Source organism: Solanum pennellii, chromosome 5 (genome assembly GCF_001406875.1).
Source record: "Solanum pennellii chromosome 5, SPENNV200".
Taxonomy (NCBI): domain Eukaryota; kingdom Viridiplantae; phylum Streptophyta; class Magnoliopsida; order Solanales; family Solanaceae; genus Solanum; species Solanum pennellii.
In genome coordinates, this window is record NC_028641.1 from 1,358,721 (window position 1) to 1,380,959 (window position 22,239).

Here is a 22,239-nt window from a genome sequence, read left to right on the forward strand (position 1 = left end):
TGGGGGAATAGTCTTAAATGGTCAAGAAAGAGAAGTAATTAAGTATAAGAAATAACATATAGTAATAAATCAATAAATTATAATAAAATAATATGATAATTGATATGAAATACAAGTAATAACATATAATACCGTATATTACTACACGAGTTATACTACAACTATTACTATGGCCGGATAACAATGTACTGCTACCTATTAATAATCGTATACCCTAATTTGTGTGCTTCTCAACCTCTTATATAAGATTGTGTGCTCGATAATCTGAAATTGCATCATGACTTGATCAATCTATACCTCTCTTAATTAACTATCCATAACCAGTCAGCGTATCACAACTCTGCACATGGCCATTTCTATACCTCTCCTCTGCACATATCTAAGTCATATCAGTCTCGCTTCTTGTACATTGTCCTCAACGAAAGTCACTTTCACCTTATCCCAAATAAATATCCTCGTTATTTCTAATCCCCTCTCTTTTAGTACCCTCACAAATCCATTTAAACATCTTCATTTCTGCGACTTTCAACTTTCATATATCATCATGAAGTATATATTCTAATTTACTATACTCGAAGTATAATACATATTTCATGTAATTAGTAATATTTTTCTCTGGATAATCTAGTTAAGGATTGGGGAATATTTATGTCCCTTTTATTGTGCTTAATTATTGTGATTAGTGAATTGCAATAATCATAAAGACATCCAAAATATGATTCCAAAGAACAGATTCATAATCATTTGACTCTTCAATGAGACACATAAATTCTAGCTTAAAGAATATATATAAAGAACCATTTTTTGTCCAACAAAACCATATAGGATGATGTTAAGATTGAAATAATCAGATGTCAAGAAAATTAACAGAATATGGAAAATAATAATAAATTTTGTATAAAAGAAAAATATACAAAATAAGACAAAATAATTTATGACGGACTTTAGAGCAATTCACAATATATTAAATAATTATAAAATATCAAAAGAAACAATTAATTTTAAAAAATTCATTTTTGAAAATTAAAATCTTCACAAAAAGTGATATAATAAGACTTATTTCACATTTTCTTTTTTGAAAAGAGACTTTCTCTAGACTAAATAGACCTAGGATTAGAAAAAATGTATTTAGCTTATTCAGACTTCAAGCTCGATAAAGGAGGAGGGTCATTTCCATAAATATCTTGATTGAACCGAAAGAAAAAATATTAATGTTTTCATATGAAAAGATTAGGAAGTTTCCGATTAATTCAGTGAGAATATATTTTTTACCATACATTTTCTGGTGAATTGATTTGATGTAAAATGAATGAGAAAATCATATTTTATAACAATAATTTTCTTACTGATTCACAAACGAAAAAACCTTTATTTCTAATAGTACATGTTTTAAAGTTTTATCTTTAATTAATTTGGCATGTTAATTAAGGTGTTATTGTGCCTTTTAAACTTGAGATTGAAGCCATTGGCGCAGACATAGAGAAGAATTGGATTCTCCAACACTACAACTTTAATTATTATTATTATTTTTTTTATAATAATGTTTGTTTCAATGTTTTTTTGTTAAATTTGTGTTAGATACGATATGCATTGCATGGGACAAAATGCAAATTTGCCTTTATTCAAAAGGCATGCAATATTCGAAAAATCACAATAATATATCGAACCCTCTATTCCCATGATCCAGCTAGAGCTAGTGCGACGGCCGGAGTTAGAAAGTTACGAGAGCCAGTATAATCGAACTTAATAATTTCAATCTAAATTTTTTATATTAAAAAAAAATTATTCACTACATACAAAATCTAAATTCAAAATCCAGGTCATATTAAGTATATATTCAAGAACTTAGAATTCAGATAATTTAAATTTTAGCTTCGTCACTGACTCGTACTACTCTTTGTTCATGATTATATTATGTATATGTGTTATTTGTAGTTTTGATGATTTGACAAACTTAGGGACCTCATAAAGGTACCGGGTTTTCTACTTGAGTATTGCAGGTGTCTTGTTTGAAGTATTGCAGATGAAACAAACCCAGGCTCTCATGATGACGAGCCAGTCGATTGCCAGCTGGAGACGGTACAGAAAGTAGGTGCACACTTCCCGATGGCGTCAGAAAGTGTGACTCTTCCAGCCAATGGCAAAGAAGTTTAGGAAAGTAACTTGCCCATATAAAAGGCACTTTCCTAAACACTTTGTGTAGTTTTTGCAACTTGATAAAAACTTTTCAAGAACTCTTGCAAAGGCTACACAAAGCAAAGGCAGAATTATTCCAAGGACAACAGCAACATCTGGAGCTTTTCGTCTAGTTGTTTAGGAATTTATTCTCTTGTTCTTAAATTGTAAACCACTCCTAAATCTATAAAGGAATTGGTGTGTTGTGATAAAGTCTAAGTTGTCCAGTTAGGATAGCTTAGTGGGTAGATTGTTTTTCTACTTAGGCTTGTTGAGCAATAGAGGACTGTTGCTTAACGGTAAGATTGATAACTCTTTCTTACGTTTTGGTGTAATCGTGTTTTGCTTTTGCTTTTGAAGATTAGTGAAAACGATTGAAAACCCTGTGAGACAGGTCGTGGTTTTACTCCCTTAAGCAAGGAGGTTTCTACGTAAAATCATTGTGTTGATTTTACTGCATTTAACTTTCTGATAATTTTCTGAAGTAAAGTAAGGGACCTGGTCCATTACTTAGTAAGTGAAGGCATACATTCTATCAATATGTATAAAAATTCTATTAAGAAAAAGAGAGCATATGATCCATTTAAAGAGTGGTTCAAGTGATTTGAGGCATATATGTGGACCAAGGTACCAGCCGTAATTGAATAAAAAAGAACTAAGTATTTGTCGTACTTATGAAGTTTTATAATATTAAAGAATACATCAAAAGATAATATAAAATTAATTAATTCTTTACGGTAACTTGGAATTCCTAGCGTAGTATATATATATATACATATATATATATATATACATATATATATATATACTAGTGTACTATTTTCATGCACCATATTGATATCTTAGAAGTTGAATCCATCAAATTTAGATTTCTAATCCACTTCTGCTTAAAATAATGGAAAATTTTAGTATATATATATAGGAGTGTACTATTTTCATGCACCATAGTTTTACCTTAGAAGTTGAATCCATCAAATTTAGATCTCTAATCCGCTTTTGCTTAAAATAATAAAAAATTTCAGTGTAGGTCAATGAACACCATATGTAAGTCACTCTTTCTCTCCCTATTATAAGATGTATGACTTTCGTAGTCAGACGCTCAAATATGAATCCAAATTTAGTTCTTGATGATAGAAACATCTCTCCTCATTCTCATCTCCACCCCTCTCCCCCACACTTTCATAGTGTGACTCAGCAACTTGATACTTCTTCCCCATCTCGTGACCTTTGAAAGTAGGCAAGCTACCCTACTTGACCCTCATACATTGCCATCATCGTCAACGAAATTTATAAATTATAGTTGGATAAGTAGTACTACTCCTTCTGTTCTATTTTTCTTGATCTTTATTGACTTGACACTTCGATCCCCTTAAAAGCTATTTACTAAGGGTGTATTTTACCAAATTACCCTTTTAATTGTGTTTTGAAAATTTAAGCTTGACTACAATACTTTATGTAGTTACTTTATGATAAAGATATATATATTTCTTAATTTGTTAAAATTGAAAAAAAAAATATTTATCATTAAAATAAAACAAGTAAAAAAAGGAGTGAAAGGAGCAAGAAGTTTTCTTAGACTGGTCAAACTAGTATAGCAAAGAAGATTTTTGTGGTCAAAAGGTAGCTTTAGAAGTTGGCATTGTTGTAAAATAAAGACTATAATCTATATATACTTTACTTGGAAGTACAAATCTAAAGCTCAAAGTAGCCTTAATAATTATTTGAAGTATAATTTCCAAATTTGACATGACTTGATAGCTAGGGAAATTCAAGGATTCAATATTTTTGGCCATTTAGAATTGGATAATTTGTCTTCTATATTATTATTGGCACAAAAACTTGTTGTTAACCATGTAACTCAATAATATCATACTGTCGTAAGTTAAATAGCTCAAAAATATCCTCCCGCGACTTACACTAGATTTATCGATATCTAGGGTTTTTCAATCCAAACAACTTGACAAACAAAGAGTATTATTCTTGTATTCCCACATCTAATCCCCTTTTTTTTTGGTACTTTGTTCTAGTTAATGATAACAACATGACCACCCCACCCAAAAACACTCAACTCTAAAGGTATATATAATATACCAAAAAAAGAAAGAAAAAAAAACTTGATATTCATATTTATATATAAAAAAAAATGTTCTTGTACCTTTACAAGGTAACAGTAAGACTGTGTATAAATTACTCTTTCCAGACTTTTATTTGTGAAATTACACAATATATTATTCGTATATATAAGCACTAACGAATCTAAAAATTCTAGATATGAGTGCACCACTAAAAAGAAGAAATTGACGCCTAATCCTCTAGATAAATAACTCGACATTCAATCAAGTGTATCATTTAATATTTTTGTAACTTGAACCAACAGATAATATTATATCAAATATAATAATATACATTAAATATCTAATTTTACGAAGAGACGACAAGTTCACGTGATCCATATTCCCTCCGGTATATAAGTAGTATACTTTGCCACAAAATTCAGTAATCAATTTAACGTACGTAAGGAATTATAGTATTGTATAGTGCATGAAAATACACAAAACCCAACAAAGCAAAAAAGCAACCATAAAATAAAATAAATAAAAAGATTGTAGTATAGAAGCCTTATTATACTAGAGTATAAGGCAATTGGTTCCCTTCATGTCACGTTCAAAACCAACAATAACATAGTGGGTCCAGGAGAACGGGATACATAGATCTTAACCCTATTTCGATTCAAAAAATTATTTTCGAAAGATCTAAATTCAAGAAAATTATTTTTTCAGTATAAATTTGAAAAAAAAACAAGAGTAAGTAAGTAACGATAAAAATTCTCTCCAAAAGTAAATGGAATTATATATAAGTTTAGAACTTCGTATTTATAATTAGTAAACTTTATTTTTCGTATGTAACAAAAATACTGAATTTAATTGAACTTGTTGAAATTACACTGACTCCGCTCCCCGTCACCCCCACCCCCTCAAGCTTCAAGAAAGTAATAGAATCACTCCAACCTATAAAGAAAACCAACCACCCCTAGCCCCATGTAGTAAAATCCAAATCCAAAGCCAAAAACTTAATACTTTGGCTTCTCTTTTCTTTCTTTGCCTAACTAATATTCTTGCATTATTCCTTCACTTCACAAAAAAAAAACCTAATCATTGTAAAACATAACTTAGTTTGATAATTTTCTCTTCTTTCCCTCAATAGAGGGCTAGAAGTTTAATTTCAAACTTCTATATATGGATAATATTATAAAGTTCTCTAAGTTTTTTTTAAGTTTTTTTGTTTTTCTAGTATTTTTTTTGTTATTGTTGATTGAAGTACTTGAAAATGGAGGTGTTACAACAAAAATGAATTATGTTGATGATCAAGTTATGAAAAATAGCAAAGTAGTGATGAAAACACACAAAAGATCAAGTGGTGCTCATCATGTTCATCAAAAAATTGATTTCAATTTGGTGAGTAAAAGAAGAGTCCCTAATGGTCCTGACCCAATCCACAACAGGTTTGTCTTTACTTTATTTCTCTATGCACCTTTTGTTTTCTCTTATAAACTTAATTGTCAAAAACACATCTGAACTATCGAGAGTTTTACATACTGATTATATATTAATTGTTCACTTTTCATATCAGAACTATCGTTATCTATGTAAGTTATAAAACACACTTCAACTATTAGATGTTTAGTTTTCTTACTTGAACTATCACCCTCGTTCATGTACGAAAAGAGAACACGTGATAGTTGAAGTGTGTGTTTAACGAAAGTGGTGATAGTGTCTGTTGGAAAAGGAAATGATGATAGTTAAAGTGTAAAATTCGCGAAAAAATGATATTTAGCTATAAATCAATACTTCTTTAAAGTAGAATCTTCTAAATAATTTGATAGTAGGAAAAAAATATGTATTTTAATTACATATATGCCCTCACAAATCACATCTTATATAGTTTTTATTAAATATTTACATTGATCATATAAAATTTTTATATTATTAGTGTAGTTTAACCTATTTAGCCGATTTTCTATGTTCTCAATCAATATTTAATAAGTATAAAGAGTGACATGTAATGGAAAAATTCTTTTAAACAATTTAATTGTATAAGTTATTATAATTATAATTATAATTATGATCGTCTAATGAGCATTTGATATTAATAATTGATATTTTCAGAAGTTTGGCTCACTTCTAGATGCAATTAGCTAGTGGAAGTAATAAAAAACTATATTTTTGAAGACTTCCAAGAGATTTTTGCCAATTATAAAAGTAAATTTGAAGTTTTATTAAAACAAAGAAAGTAACTCTATCGTATAAATTAAATAAAATCTCTTCAAAGCTATAGATTGTTCTAATAATTATTAATTTTTCTTCCTTTTTTTTGGGAATAAAACATCAATTATTTTGAATGAAAATTTTCATATTAATTGATATAGTTCCATCTTCTTTCCCAAATTAAAAGAACAAGACCAATTCAACTTTCTTATGAGGGAAAATTTAATTTTGGGTTAATTATCATACTGTCCATTTATTAGTTCAGTTCATTTTTATTAATTCATTTTAGTCACCAAAATCGATTGATATCGTAGCTCAAATCAATCCATGAAAATCTTGTTAAAATATTTTAAAAGGATATAATTTTATCTGATATGTTATATATAGTCATGATAAAAAAAATAGTTTTATTAGGTATTAAAAAATTATTTTATAAAAATAATTAGAACTGAGTATGAATTGAGCGATTTAGACTTTGACCTATTTTTTAAAGCTCATTTCAACTCATATAACTTTTTACTCGTCCATTTATTAACTCAAAATATTTTAACCCGTTCAAATTCAGTTCGATCCGATCTTATTTATTTTACATAGAGCCCATAAAAGATGTATTTTTGAGACAAAAGTAGTAGGGTTTGCATGCTTAACTGTTACATCAAGTACTCCCACTCTTAGATTCTGTTCAAAGTTTTTGTTTACTGAATTTGTGTAACTTTAAGTTAATAAATAAAATAAAAGGGATTAATTTAGAAAAAAGAAAAAGTATCTGTGTTCTGTTTTGTTGTCTTTACTTTATTTATTCTCTTATAATTATAATTATAAATGAATAATAAAGCTTAATTAATTATCATGATAATTAATTAATTTTGTTTTCTATGCAATTTACGAGGCTCTAATTAATTAATTAACCTTTTCATGACATCTTCTTTTTTTTCCTTTTGCTTTCTTTTTTACCCTTTATCACTAAAAAAAAAAAGATTTTTCATCACTATAGATGCAAATCATATAAATATCTTTACATATCAAAAGAATATTTTCTTAAACAAATTTAATTTTCATATATTAACGTTAGAGTCGGAACCAGTATTAAGATTTTGAAAGTTATAAAAAAAATTCCCCTTCCTTATTTTTGCAATTAGTTTTGTTAGGGGTTCACAATTAATATTTTTATAATTTTCTAGTACAAATATAAGATATACAGAAAAGCTACTGAGTTCGTTTGAATATACAAACCTCACCTAACTCCACACCTAATTAACGTGTGTGATCAACTCATCTAAGAACTTAAATTTTTATAGCCAAACATGTAAAAAAATTAAAATGGGTGATGATAAGAATATATCGCACTCAGAATTTTGTCTGCTCTAATACTATATTAAAATATGTAATCTCAAGCTATAATCCCTAACTAAAAAGCTCTATGTTGATTGAAACTTCTCGTAATTTGTTGTTAATCCATAGCTAAATGAAATTAACGTGAAAATTTTGTTATTCAGCTACGAAATTTTATCTATGACATTTATGTATGTAACTAAATTTATCTATATCTAATTTTTTATTTTAACAGAAGAGCTCGGAGTTCTCGTAGACCACCAGGCCAAGCTTCCAAAGGAAAACTCAACATTAAGCCATAATTAACAAATTAAGCTAAATTAGATAATTAAGGTTTGTGAGATGTTTTTTTTTTTTTTTTTTTTTTTGAAAAAAAAAATCTTGTATGTAATTGTTGAAAAAGGGAAGTCTCTATACATATTGTCAGATGAATTTTCAAAAATCTCAGCAGCTTGTGAGATTTTTTTTAAACTCAAAATTAAAAAAAATAAAATTAGAAGGGTCTTGAAGAAACAAAAAATTATAAGAAGAAAATCCGAAATTAAAATTATTTTCTCAACACCACCATTTAGAGTGTGTATGCAGAATTTTACATAAGCGATGTTATGTGAAATTAATTGAGTTATATATAAGTGCAAGGATTTATGTAATTTGAGGTTGTAAGTTTTAACAAGGCACTATTTTTGTTCTGAAATTTGTTTTTAATTTGAATTTGTACATTTTCCAAACGATATTTATTGCATATTAGTTTAAGTTTCAAAATATTTGTGTTTTTGTGTATTAAAATATTTTGACAAAAGAGGTGTCCAATGATACTATTGAAGAATATTATACAGTGGAGTACCTATTTGTTTGTTGTTAAATAACAAAATTTATAGACGGATAAATTCTATAGCTACTAAGCAAAATCCATAGTTAATTCTATTTACCAATATATTATCACAACTTTTTTCAGCCAAGAGCAAATTTTCAACAAAGAAATCATGTAAATAGCTATTAAAAATAATTTAGTTAGGCGTCATAGGGATAATTACGATTTGTAGCTACATACTAGAGAGAGGAGAGAGATGAGTGAGTTTGGGAGAGGGAGGACAAGGGAGAGAGGCGGAGAGTGGAGAGAGGTGAACTGTATTTGTATATCATTCAATTGTATATGTATATATGTAATATAATTGTATATATGTAATTGATATACATATCTATTTGTATATCTGGCGAACGAGATTGAGAGAGGGAGGAGAGAAGAGGGAGGAGAGATGCAAGCGAGAGAGGGCTGAGAGTGGAGTGAAGCAAATTGTATTTGTATAGTTGTCATATAATTGTATATGTATATGTTGTATTTAAATATATGTATACGAAAGGAGAGAGACGCACATAATCTAAAAACAGGTTGCAAGTGGTAATTAATTCAAAATATAGCTATGTTAGCTAATTCACTAGTATATGTTTGCTTACATCCGCGTAATTCTCCCCCCCCCCTCCCCCCCTTTTTTATAGTGGTTTGGTCGGAATGATAGAGAAAAACGAAAAAATTATGGATTGTCTTAATTCGAAATATGAAGGTGAAATTAATTAATAATCGTAGAGCATTCAAGCATTCTTCAATTTTTATTTTTATTTTTAAATAATTAGAAACAAGTACATAAAAAGTATTATAAGTATTCACAGTAATTAAAAATTCAAAATATTTTAAAAGTTATGATAACGCAAATGTGTATCAACTGTCCAAAATAGTAACTAAGACAATCTTTTTAAAACGTTTGAAAATAATGAACAATTATTTAGAGGATTAAGAAGACAAGATAATGGAGAATGTTTAACAGGAAGTGCATGTCTTAGCAGCCATGAATTTTTATATAGTACGAATCTCATGTCAATCTTATCAAATTTCTAGTAGCTTTTGCTTGTAAATAAAGTAACTTTTTTTTCTTTTTTCAATTGCACTTATAGTTATTGATCTGATATTAAGAAGTGGCATGTGCTCCTAAAAAAAGAAGAAGTAAATACACTTAATTTTAAGTTATTTTTGAGAGGATTAAAAGGATGAAATAATGTATACTGGTCACTTTTCGGTTTTTGTTTTTGGAAAATAATTATTATTATAGAATTTTAAATTTAGTAAATAAAACTTGAAGAATAGTAACAGTAACATGTTCAGTATCGATATAATCTCTTACATGGTGTCTGAAAAGTGTAGGATATATACATATCTTATTTTTTCTACCCCACAAAAGAGATTGTTTCCGATAATGTTTTATATAAGGAAAAAAAGTATAGGATATATACGTATCTTATTTCCTCAACCTTTGGTAGAAAGAAGTTGATTCCGATAGTGATTTGTAAATTTTACATGGAAAAAGTAATTCATTTCGTTTATGTTCGTGTTTGATTAACACATACCTTAACAAGCACTAAATCATATGATCATTTTACTATATCACCCTTAATTACTAAATCATATAAATATTGAGAAATGAATAGTAGGGTAAAACAATAAATTACCTCTTCGCTTTTGATCATATTAGACAAATAAAAACGAACATTTACTTTTAGTATAGTAAACAAGCAAAAATGAACGGATCCACGTAATAAAAGGAAAAGTTTTATGTTAGTCCTTTTCATTACAAGATTCTTTAGTGGGGGATGTGAACACTGTTTTGGTCTTTGGTCCACTTTGCAAAACCAAATATACATTTATATTCTATGATTCTTGAGCATGACAATCAAAATAAAAACAAAAATAAAAATTTAAGTTTAAAAGAAAAGAGAAAAAAAACACAAAAGGAAAATAAAGGTATGTAAAGGCCAAGATGGTACTATCTTCAAAGTGAAATTAAAGACAAAGTAGGCTCTTTTATATTTGCTTTCTCCTTTAACATTTATTGGACTCATAACAAGACTTGGTCTAAAGTTTTTTGAGATTCAAGTTGGGGCAAATTTGCCTAAAAAGGGAAAGAAATATTCAGTTGGAATCGTTGGGCCACCACATCTGTTTTTAGACCTTTTTTCTATGCAAATTTGGATTTAATTGTTTTTTAATATGGATCTTGGATTGGCTTAAGTCGTTAATTGATATCGTAACTCTTGACAAATTACATGAAGCAATCATGATCTTATGGAAAATTTGGGATGCTAGAAATAGCCTTGTTTGGAAGGGAAGAACTTGAAATTGTTATCTAAAATGCTGATCGATTTTGACAAGATTGAACTGAAGCACGACAAATAACGTCTGTAACAAAATAGTGTCCTCCTGGTGAGAACTTCTTTAAATGCAATATTGATGCTTCGTGGGATCTTGCTTCATCAGAGGACACACTAGTCGGTTAGGAAGACAACATGATCCACTTAAGGCCGAGGCATTGGGTGTTCGAGAAGCACTAAGCTGGCTTAAGGAAAACTACTCTTACTTTGATGTTATTATTCATGATTGTAAAGCACTCATTTATGGCTTCACTTCTATTTCTTTGTCTTTCCTTAAAAGATCAACGAACCAGTGTGCCGCACTAGTTAGCTCTGGCTTGGGGTTTTATGACTGATGCTATGGAGTGGATCTTTGATTCATGATGTACTCAACTTTGATTTGATGATAATTAATCAAAATGCTCGATTCAAAAATCAAAATAAAATAAAATATGGATATCGTATAACAAGTAAGAAATAAAAAAGAAAAGATTGAATTCATGAAACTTCCTTTGTTAGACCAGCAAACCATTCTACTTTTAAGGGTGAGATTGGTATGAAGGAATACATCATAAATAAGTGATTTTTCTTGGTATTTAATTTTTAAGTAGGATTCATTATCCCAAAAATCTTTTTATATAATCTACGCAAACACTAAGGACGGTGAAGGTGGATTATATAAAAAGGTAGTGGACATTTTACTCCCCTGAACAAAGAGTTTTTCACGATAAAATTCTTTGCGTTGATTACATTCGTCACTTTACTTCTTGTTAAGCAATTGAAAAACCAGATTTTCCAGTAAATAAGGTGGTAGCATAAATTTAACAAGAGTTAACTTCTATTCATGTTAAAAAACAACATTTTTTTTAAATTCTCACTGCATTATTATTCACTGCATAACTATCTGTACATTGTTGTTCACAGTATAAACAAACACACGACGTTCATATTCAACCGCGGTCATGAGGTATAAAATCTCTTGAAGAAAAAGTACTTCAGAGCACAAAAAATCTCCTTAACAAAACTAAAAAAGTTACCTGTTCCTTCCCCTTCTTCGTCTTCTTGAGCTGAGTTCGAGTTGAAGATATTGCTCTCTCTGTTAGAGGCTCCGTAAAACCTGGTTAATCTTTCTGATACAGATTGTTGGGTTTCATCCAATGATTCTTCATTACCTTCATAGTCATCATCATTTTCATGTACTAAATGTATTCCACATTTCTTCAGTTCAATACCTGTAACGGGTAAGTTGCCCAAGCCGACATGTATAGAATCTCCATCTTCAAGAATAGATACTAATGGATGATAATCTTGATGCCTGCATAAATAAACTTGATCCTCGGGCGTTGTTGGGACTCCTGCCAAGTACATGCCAGTAGTAAATACTGGTCTATTTGCTCTAATGATTTTTGCAAAGATATTAGGGACTACAGGCAGTTCATCGCGTAAATGATCTGGTTCAGCACAGTTCACAGAAACAACTATGGCAATAATCACTGCTTTGATATCATTGTTTTCGTGCTTTGAGAAATGCACCTCATTCGGAGTAAACCAACTTGGAATTTCATTGCCGGGAATACTCAAATTATCCAAGTTCTTCACCGCAAGCTGAGTGTGAAAATATTTGTCATTAAGGTAACTGTTTTGGCAAGAAATTGAATGAAAGAAATGGCGTGTTTCGTATGACAGGAAAAAAAATCCGGAAAACATTTTCACGAAAGCATATAGGAGAAAATAGTACCTTATCAAGTTTGTTTCTAACAATAGAGGCACAAGAGACGTTGCATCCAACCATATGTAACATTTTTAAGGATCTCAAGCATTCGACACCTTGGACGTCGCCCAAACTCATGCAATTCGCGAGGTTTAGTTCGCGCAAGAACACTAATTCTGAGATATCGTGTATGCTCTCTAGTGCCCCACAATTTGCGGCATTTATCTCGAGCAAACTTGAAGGAAGAGGAGGAAGAGCTTTCAGCTGTTTGCAGTGGGGAATTAAGAGCTTTTTCAAGAAATGTAGTTCTTTCAGACTAGACGGCAAATGGGAAAAATCATTGTGACCGAGATCGATGAACTCCAAAGATGACAGTTTCTCAAAATCATCAGGTATTTTCCCAACTATTCGCCATGCACGTGCATTAAGTTCTTCTAACAAGGATAACTTTGAGAAAGATGAAGGAAGCACAATAGGTACGGTTTCCCTTTCTGCATAGGTAGCTGTTTCTGTGATTTCAGTACTTTGTGGTACCTGCACAAGTGTAATTTTTTGAAAATGTGGATTCAACATATAATATTTATACTAATTTTCACCACAGTATACCTGAAGGAAAGGCTTCTTTCCCATCCTCAGAATCATTAAGCTCGATAGCATCCCAAAAGTTCTAGGCAATACTGTTACTGCAGTCTCCTCCATTAGCAAGTGTACTAAGTTCTTTAGTTTCCCAATAGAATCTGGCAGTTTGTGCAGACGCTTACATTTGGTCAATCTCAATATGACGAGATTCTGCAACTCTCCAACTGATTCTGGCAGCTCTGTGATAGCATCATTTCGAGTAATAGTCATTGTTCTAAGAGCTAATAATTCTCCAATGGAATCGGGTAGTGAGCCAAGGTGCTCACAGTTCCTTATCTCGAGAGTCTTCAGTGATTTAAGGGCTCCAATATGTGGAAGACAACGGATCGGAACCTTATCTATTTGAAGTTCAACCAAAGAAGCCAATCCTTTAACTGAAACAGGCAATGCAGTCAACTGCTGACAGTTTCCTAACGATAAGGACCTAAGATAATATAGACAACCGATAGATTCTGGTATAATTTCTATTGCACTGCCATAAAGCCAGAGATTTGCTAAAGATTTGAGGTTGCCAACAGAATGGGGAAGAGCAGCAAGTGACTTGCACCTAATTAAGCTTAGTGTATGAAGGTTCTCCAAATTTTTAATAGAATCGGGTACTTCTTCCACGGCAGAGCCATTAAGAGAGAGTTCCTTCAAAGCACTTAAATTTCCTACTACCCCAGGAAGTTGTTTCAATGAGTAGCAGTGGTTTAAGCTTAACCTTTCAAGTTTTGTTAAGCGAAATATACTTGAAGGCAAATTCTCTATAGCAGTCTCATCTAATAGAAGTTCTTGTAAAGACTTCATCTTGCCTATATCTTCAGGTAGCTGTTTCAACTTCGTGCAACCCGAGAGTATCAGCTTTTTAAGATTTTTCAGCCCAGAGACCTCACCTGGAAATTCAACAAGGTTGCGGCAATCTCTTAGATTTAAATGACGTAAAGTTGTCAAATTCCCAACTGTTTTGTGAATCCTTTGCAAGTTGCTGCAACGCTCAGCTATCAACTTTTCCAACATTTTATGCTTTGATAAATCGGGAATAGCTGATATTTTATGACAATCAGAGATATTCATAACTTTCAACTTGTTGGCCACCTGCACAGTTTAGAAAAACATGGTGAAAGAATATATATTTGAGCTTGAAGAAATGAGACCATATCAGGACTTTCATCAACTACAGGATGCAATATAGGTATTCTAATTGTATAGAACCAAAATTCTGTGATTCTGATTTCGCTTTGGGAGCTCTATAATCCAATGATGCTTCATTATTATAACAATAAATGATCATAGCTGACAAGAGAATTTTTAGCTTCTTCTTGCCAGATTATCACCCATCATTAGCAAGTTCTTGACATTAATTTATTATATATGTGGAAAATGTAAAAGCATACCTTTTTACGACTCCAGGTCCATTCCCCGCTTCCAATCCTCTCTATTTGGCTCTCTGAGAGATCAAGTATGGCAAGTTCACTTGGGTAATAGTTAGAATAATAACTTGAAAGAGTGCATCTTTTCCACTGGAGCCATTTTAGTGAAGAAGGTAACTTCCCCAAATTTCCCTCTAGTTTCACATTATCAAGTTGGAGTAGCCGCAAATTAACTATTCCATCAAATACTTCAGTATTCAATACTAACTCATTGGTTTCTTTTGCATCATTTTGAAATTGACCTTTGTATAACTCTTTAATGTAAGCTAACGCAGAACTGAAACTGGGAACTTCTTGAAATCGCTCTCTAGTAATTGCTTTTGCTGTTTTGATCTTTGATGAGTACCTCTGGTGCTGATCCAGGATGATCCCTTGGATATGTTGTGTTCCCTGTTGTTTTTATAACACATTAAATTTTTGTATCACAATATAAGTTTAGCAGCAAAATAATCAGAAGAAAGCAGCTGGAAGTTCTTGTAGCACATAACAAAAGGACGTTAACTTCTTTATGGTCACCTAATATGGCTACAGGTAACTGTTCGTAAAAAGAAGGATCTGTTTAGGGAAAACAAGACAGGTTAGAAAATGCTGACAATATAAGAATTTACGGGCGTAGTGTATAAGTTAAATTCATAAAGAAAGTCATACCTTCCTTCCTTGTAGCACACTCAAAACATCAGCAACATCCCAGAGCCTGCTGCGCTTTCCAGGATCGGAAAAGCCTTCTTGCCTAACAATCTGTCTTCCCATATCTCTTATCTGGTCATGCATCCACAAGTCCCCACCATCAATCACCTTAATCAATGATCTAGTGGTCAATGTGTCAAAAGCAATCCTGGCTCTAAAACCACATCCTTCCATCACATCAATTACATTATCGACTTTCTTATCTAGTTGATCAAGAAATAAACATGCAACATCCAGGAATATACACTTCTCTTCATCATCAAGACCATCGTAACTTATTTTCAAGACGTCTTGAAGACGGGGTGAGCGAATTTGTTTTAGCTTTCCTAGAGCATCTACCCATTCCTCCTCGCTTCTTTTATCAAACAAGAAAGAACCAAAAACTTCGAGAGCCAATGGTAGCTTTCCAGTAATTGAGACAATTTGCTTAGATAATTTCAGAAAAGTTGGGGATGGGTCTGGTCTTCTAAATGCATGGTAACTGAATAGTTTTAGTGAGTCAGTATCACCCAATTCTCTCACCTCAAACGTCTCGTCAACGATGTCTTCTATCAGAATTTCTTTGTTTCTAGTACTAATGACAACCCTGCTTCCTTCAAAAAACCAACTTTTCCCCCCAATTAGTGCCTTTAGTATGTTAACATCGTCAACATCATCTAAGACCAGCAGGATGCGCTTTTCTCGAAGCATTCGCCTGAACTTTTCTCTTCCCTCAATGGCATTAGCAGGGGAGAAGGAGAAAGCGTTGCTAGGGAAGAGACCCTGTATGATTTTCTTCTGAAGGGACATAATGCCTTGTTGAGTAGCTATTTCCTTAACATTCAAGATAAAAGTCCTGTGTGTAAAATCAGAAGCAAGTTTATTGTAAAGAGCCTTAGAAAGAGTTGTTTTACCAACTCCTCCTATTCCATGCAACCCCAAGATTTTGACACCGTTGCTCTTGACATCCAACTGTCTTATGAGTTCTTCCAGACTGTACTCAATTCCAACAACAAACGGAGCTACAACCATTGGGGAATTGCTTAATTCATCCAAAACTCTTTGCACCACCAACTGAATCAACTGTGACTCGTCACTGTATAATGGAAGCAAATTAATTAAGATCAAGTTAACTTAGGAAGTCTTGTATCTGTATTTCCTAAAAATCATATTCGAGGAAGTTTAGAGGTAAGCGGAAATGATAATGTCACGACACAAAACTAAGGGGTCGTGCAGGCATTCAGCAGCATCTCCTTACCCAATGAACTCTTCCTTATCCCTATATCAGTTACCATTGATGTGCTCTTTACGGCACCATCACATCAACAAACATGGATTATATCCAACAGATAATAAAAGAAGGAATTGCCAACAGTCCAACAAACATTAAAACACAAAATATTGCCAACATATCGATTATTAAAACATGTGCTTTAATCATCAAAACAAAGTCAAATACCCTCAGGTATCCAAAACATGATCATGAGCTTCATCGTTGTAAAAACGTATGCATAAACATCATTTTACATGTCGAAACTCACTCCCACAAGCACAAGCCCACAATGTAAATCATAAATATCAATTTCCATTATGAAAATTTATCAAACACTTGAAATGCATGCTTTTAAAAGTACTTCTTTTGTTTAGAAGGTATGTCTCCACTTAACTCGATTGAACTTGCGCATTCGTTCAACGACATCCCACAATAGTCAATCTACTCATAAAGTAGCCTAATTTTGTCATTAGAGGCTCAACATGATTAAATTGACAGCTAAAACTCAGGTTATTAGGCCTACAAATAACCATACAATTGAAACACTAAAATTTATTTCATCTCTTCCAAGTTTTGCCCATTGTTTATCACTCATTTATATTATCTATATACCTATCCATCATCCAACACAACTAGATATATGAGGTTCATCCCCAAATCAATCAAAATCACCCCAAACACCTTGAGATGAGCCCATGGTTCTAAGTTCTAACCTCAAACCAATAGGTCAATCCCACCTTAATTCATCTATATCCATAACCAATTACTCCCTCCGTTTCAATTTAACTGTCTTACCTTGTTTCTATATTTAGTAAGTTAGTCAATTTCAATATCTAAGATACTTAAATTATGACGAAGGAAATATGATATATAAACAATATAAAATACTCAAGTGAAGAACATACCTCATCTTCTTGAAATTTGGTTTTCTTACTTGCTAGGTGAAACTTTAGATTTTAGACATAATGGTTGTACTGTGAGGTTCAGATTCTTGTTACTGATTATATAATAAGCCAAATAATTTACCTTTAAAAAAAGTTGTGCAACAAAAATTAAAATAAAGTTAGGCCGGCTATGTGTCACTTTAAACATTTATTCTAACAACCATTTTTCAACCACCTTAATCTATTTGTTTTCATTTCCACTCAATCCATGTCTCTTTCTAGACATGAGATTTACAGTACGTCAAAAATATTTTTAAATTTTTTCATGTTTGATATGTATAAATAAAATGATGACACCTAAATCAACAATGGAGCTCATGGAAAAAAAGTTTTGAAGTTATGGCTATCTAAATTAGAACTTTGACCTCTTACAACTAAAATCTTAGACGACACCAAGTGGTACAAAATCACACTTACAAATATTGGGAAAAAAATTAATATTACTATCACATTATATTCTATTTTATTAATTGATATCTCATACCAGATATCAAGTCAAATACACCTAGAGAGATGTTTTTTTTTTGCTGTCAGATACATTTAAATAGGGAGAAAGGCGAGCGAGAACAAGAGTGAGTCGAGGGAGATTTTTTTTTATGTATCTCAATTACATGTGAATCACACTAATACATGTACTTCGGATATTAGATACACGAGCGAGATGGAAGAGAGGCGAGCGAGATTTAGACACATGCGAATACACTTGTATATAATGTATCTAGAACAAATTACACCTAATTTTGATTTCATATATCTTGAAATAGATGTATCTGGGTGCACCTAAATTTGGTACATACGTAATATTACAAAATAACATGTATTAAAATAATTAACTCCTACACTAATAAAATTTCGATAAGTTACCGTAAATACTAAGTAATTAAGCTTTCTAATTAGTGGATAAGAACATATTTGGATAAATCTTACAGTTATAGAGGTCCATCTAGGAAGACTTAATCGAAGAGGGCCAAAATTAAATTTGTTAGATTTTAAAAAGTAAGCCCAAGCCCATAAGTATTATTGATTCATTTCATGTATCGATCTTCGTTACATGGAATTAGAATCTGGCCTACTCATTACTTAATAATGTATTTTTAGCATATTATAAGTTGTTTTTCGTAGTTTTTTATTCGATATTCAAAGCCTACATTTCGTACACTATAGGATCTATTCAGAAGTGACGCTCCGGACATAATTTTCTCCATACCCAAAGCTTCATATATTAAGTTGATTAATTCTCAACAACAGCATATACATGGGTAGACATATAGCCATTAAACTTCATGTACACTACTAAATTATGGAATTATCCATGTGTTTCGGAATTTCTTTTATTGTTACTCTATATTTGACGGTAACATAATTTTAAAAATAGTTTAAATATTATCATTTTTTCTATAAAGAGACCAAATATATACATTTTTGTTAACTGAAGATTATTGATGCTTATTCAAATATATTACGAGGATCAAAATTTTAAAAGTTGATCAATAACTAAGAAGTCAAAAACGCAATTAGCTAGCCGTAAAAATTAATTAATTTAGAGAGAGCAACCAATAAAAAAAGGAGATAATTAAGCTCTAATAATATAATTAATGTACACTAGCAAGTCAAAGACTTATTTAATTTGTACTTGTTGAATTAGGGAATAAAATAATGGAACCACATCATTGGTATTAGCACAACTTTTCAAGAATAAGTACTAATTTACACAATATATTATTCGTTAAGTACGTACGTAGACTTGTTGCATGCATGGGGACAGTGCATTTCCAAGTAATTAGCTAAATACGGAATACTGTTACATTATATTATTACTCTCTTCGTCTCAAATTATCGATCATATTTTTTAAAACTAATTATCTCAAATTATTTATTATTTTAGAAATATAAGATAAAATTATTTATTCTTTTTTTATTTACCCTTAGCAGTAATTGTTCTTAAAAACTACAAATATCTTCATTATGAGAAAATTACACATAAATAAAAGAAAAACACGACATATAATTTAAGAAAAAAATAATACTAATAGTATCATGATTGTGTTAGATTCATGATTGGGTTTAACTATGGTGGATGATAAAATTCCAATATATAAATTAAATAAATAGTGTATAATATCAAATCTATTTTTCATTGAGTTTTAAATTATAAGCTATTTATTCTTGAAAATTTCTCGATTATCAAATAAAATTATTGCAATTGCCGGGTCACTCATTAATTTTTATTTAGAGGAAAACAAAATCTATGATACTGATAGATTGATACATCCACTAGTTTTTCAATTAAGGCTAACAAGGTGTCTTTCACTAAAAAAATCTACCTAAATTATGTTATAACTTGTTTGATCGAATTTTTAAAATATGTTTATTTTTTAATATTTTTTCAAAAAAATATTTTATTTGTTTATGATTAATCGTGAAAAAATATTTCTATCAATACTAAAATAAAATTTGTTACGACCACAATCTTGAAAGTGCTTCTAAAATTAAACTACCAAAATAGTTTTGCTATCATTCAAAAGCACTTTTAACTTTTTCCTAAAACTTAAAGCTAAAGCTAAATACTTCACTCTTTAAAATAAGCATTTTCTAAAAAAAATGAAAATAAGTTTTAATAATAACATTTCATGTTGATTGTGTTTTTTTCGCCCATTAACACACTTTATCATCACTCCGCCTCCACAACTCCCATCTCCATAATCTCACACCTTACTTTCACCTTTCAGAATGTTTATTTAGATTATGTATAAATAATAATATTTTTTATTTACATATCGAACGTAAAAAATAAGTAAGAATTCCTCTTGTTCTTTTTTTTAAAAAAAAATATTTTTCTTTGACAGATTTTAGCTCACCGATAAAAGTGAATAATTTTATATTGAAGAAAGATATTCTTTAGGCGAAGATTTAGGCTCTTCAATTAATTCAGAATAATTCAGTCATAGGACGATGGATTATTGTGTCTTACTCCTAGAGAGGACATATCGAGAGAGTTACTAGTAGATTGGTGAAAATCATAGCACCATAAATTGGATTTTTCTTTAACAAAAAGCGAGATAGATCTTCATACCTCAATATTTATATATATATTTTTAATTATAATTTATGATATATTGATCGACAAAAATTTCACACCCGAAACTATACAAGGAGACCAAATAAGTCCACCATCATCTACCCTATGTAGGAGCTCAACAGCTCCATCGTCACACGAATTTAGCTTTTCAAAACTCAAATCTGAAATCTCTAACTATCAAAATTAGTTTTAATAATCACATTCTATGGTTTCATCAATTAGATCTATTATTTAATTTGATTCCAATTTGTTAAACAGAATAAAAAAAATTAGAAGATTTAGAGAGAGAATTATAGTTACCCATTATCGTAAACCCAACCAGAGACTCCTCCAACTCTTTCCATGGCGTTTCTCCATCTCGCCATTTTTTCCGGTGAAAACTTCCTTTCCAAATCCCTAAATCCATCGAGAAATGGCCCTAACTGCCTCCGTACATCCGACGGATTAACTCCGTAGAACAGAGGCAGAACGAGTTTACCCAGCTCATAGATCGTTGCTAATTCCTCGAGGCACCATCTCGAAGAAGCATAATTTGGGGAAATTATAGCAATTACAGCAGCAGAATCGTTAATTGCTTCTATTAGACCTGTTGAGATCTCATCGCCCTGAGTTAACCCCTCGGAATCTCGAAAAACTCGAAGGCCTTTCGAGTATAAGGCGTTGTATAAGCTGTTTGTGATGTTGTTTCGAGTATCTTCGCCTCTGAAACTCAGGAAAATATCGTAATACAGCCGGAGTGATGAGAGGGAAGCAGTAATTGCCTGCTGCTCGAATTCCTCCATTAGAGAGGAAATAGGATTCGATCGCTCTCGACTGAGCGATCGAAGAATGCTTACCAACCGAGCAAACTCTCGAGATGTAGCTGTGTATTATGTACTGTCAAAATGCTTTTCGCGTGCAGTACGTAAGGTATATGTATAAGGAGAGAGTCATAAGAGTAATTTCCTTTTCTTTTCTTTTTTTCTCATTTTGATTTTTTTTTCAGCCCAATATTGTTTATCTTCTAGGGAGTTTTTGAAATTATCATTCGTATCAAATTTCAATTTTTATATATAGGTATTTGGCGTGTTTAGATATCAGATATGTAAAGTTAAAATAGGTATAATTTTTTTATTATATATATATAGATAGATATTTAAATTTATATAAAATTGAATAAATTGACACATTCATCCTAATGAAACCCTACATGAAAATTTTGTGTCTTACGTGTATCATGTTATGTAGGACACATGTGTCTACTTGTTTAATTTCATAAAAGTTTATAAGTGTCTACTTGTGCACATCCAAAGTTAAAAGTCATCGTTGCCAATTGACGCTAAGTTAAGAGTCATATTTATGTATTATTATATATATATTGTATCCATGTTTGCGAGATACACTATCTCCTTCGTCCGTCTCTCTTTTATCTCGCTTACCTTTCTCTCTATGTATATGTATTTTCGAAAGTATCTAATATCTTAGATACACGTATCTAGTATGATTCACATGTATTTGAGATGTATTGACTTTGTTACTCGCATCTCGCTTATCTCTCTTCCTATGTATATGTATTTTTGGAAT

General features: G+C 31.1%; 1 protein-coding gene and 1 long non-coding RNA gene across 2 annotated transcripts; one reads left to right on the top strand and one right to left on the bottom strand.

Annotated features, from left to right (window-relative positions):
* Window positions 1–5,201: 5,201 nt before the first annotated feature.
* On the top strand, window positions 5,202–8,459 carry LOC107019924. Its single transcript, XR_001456778.2, has 2 exons — window positions 5,202–5,677; window positions 8,008–8,459. It is a non-coding gene; the product is annotated as an uncharacterized LOC107019924 (long non-coding RNA).
* A 3,334-nt stretch (window positions 8,460–11,793) lies between these two features.
* On the bottom strand, window positions 11,794–21,576 carry LOC107020754 (TMV resistance protein N-like). The gene is made up of 6 exons (XM_015221235.2): window positions 20,977–21,576; window positions 15,363–16,476; window positions 14,679–15,104; window positions 13,270–14,379; window positions 12,691–13,197; window positions 11,794–12,557 (listed from the first exon to the last, which is right to left on the bottom strand). The coding sequence occupies exons 1-6, from the start codon at window positions 21,456–21,458 to the stop codon at window positions 11,913–11,915; spliced, it is 4,284 nt and encodes a 1,427-aa protein (XP_015076721.1). The 5' UTR covers window positions 21,459–21,576; the 3' UTR covers window positions 11,794–11,912.
* Between the last annotated feature and the right edge of the window lie 663 nt (window positions 21,577–22,239).

Coding starts and splice junctions, on each gene's coding strand:
- LOC107020754 (XM_015221235.2), bottom strand. CDS start 21,458: ATGGAGGAATTCGAGCAGCAGGCAATTACTGCTTCCCTCTCATCACTC. Junction 16,477..20,976: donor GGTTGGGTTTACGATAATGG/GTAACTATAATT, acceptor TCCATTATACAG/TGACGAGTCACAGTTGATTC. Junction 12,558..12,690: donor TTAGAAACAAACTTGATAAG/GTACTATTTTCT, acceptor TTTCACACTCAG/CTTGCGGTGAAGAACTTGGA.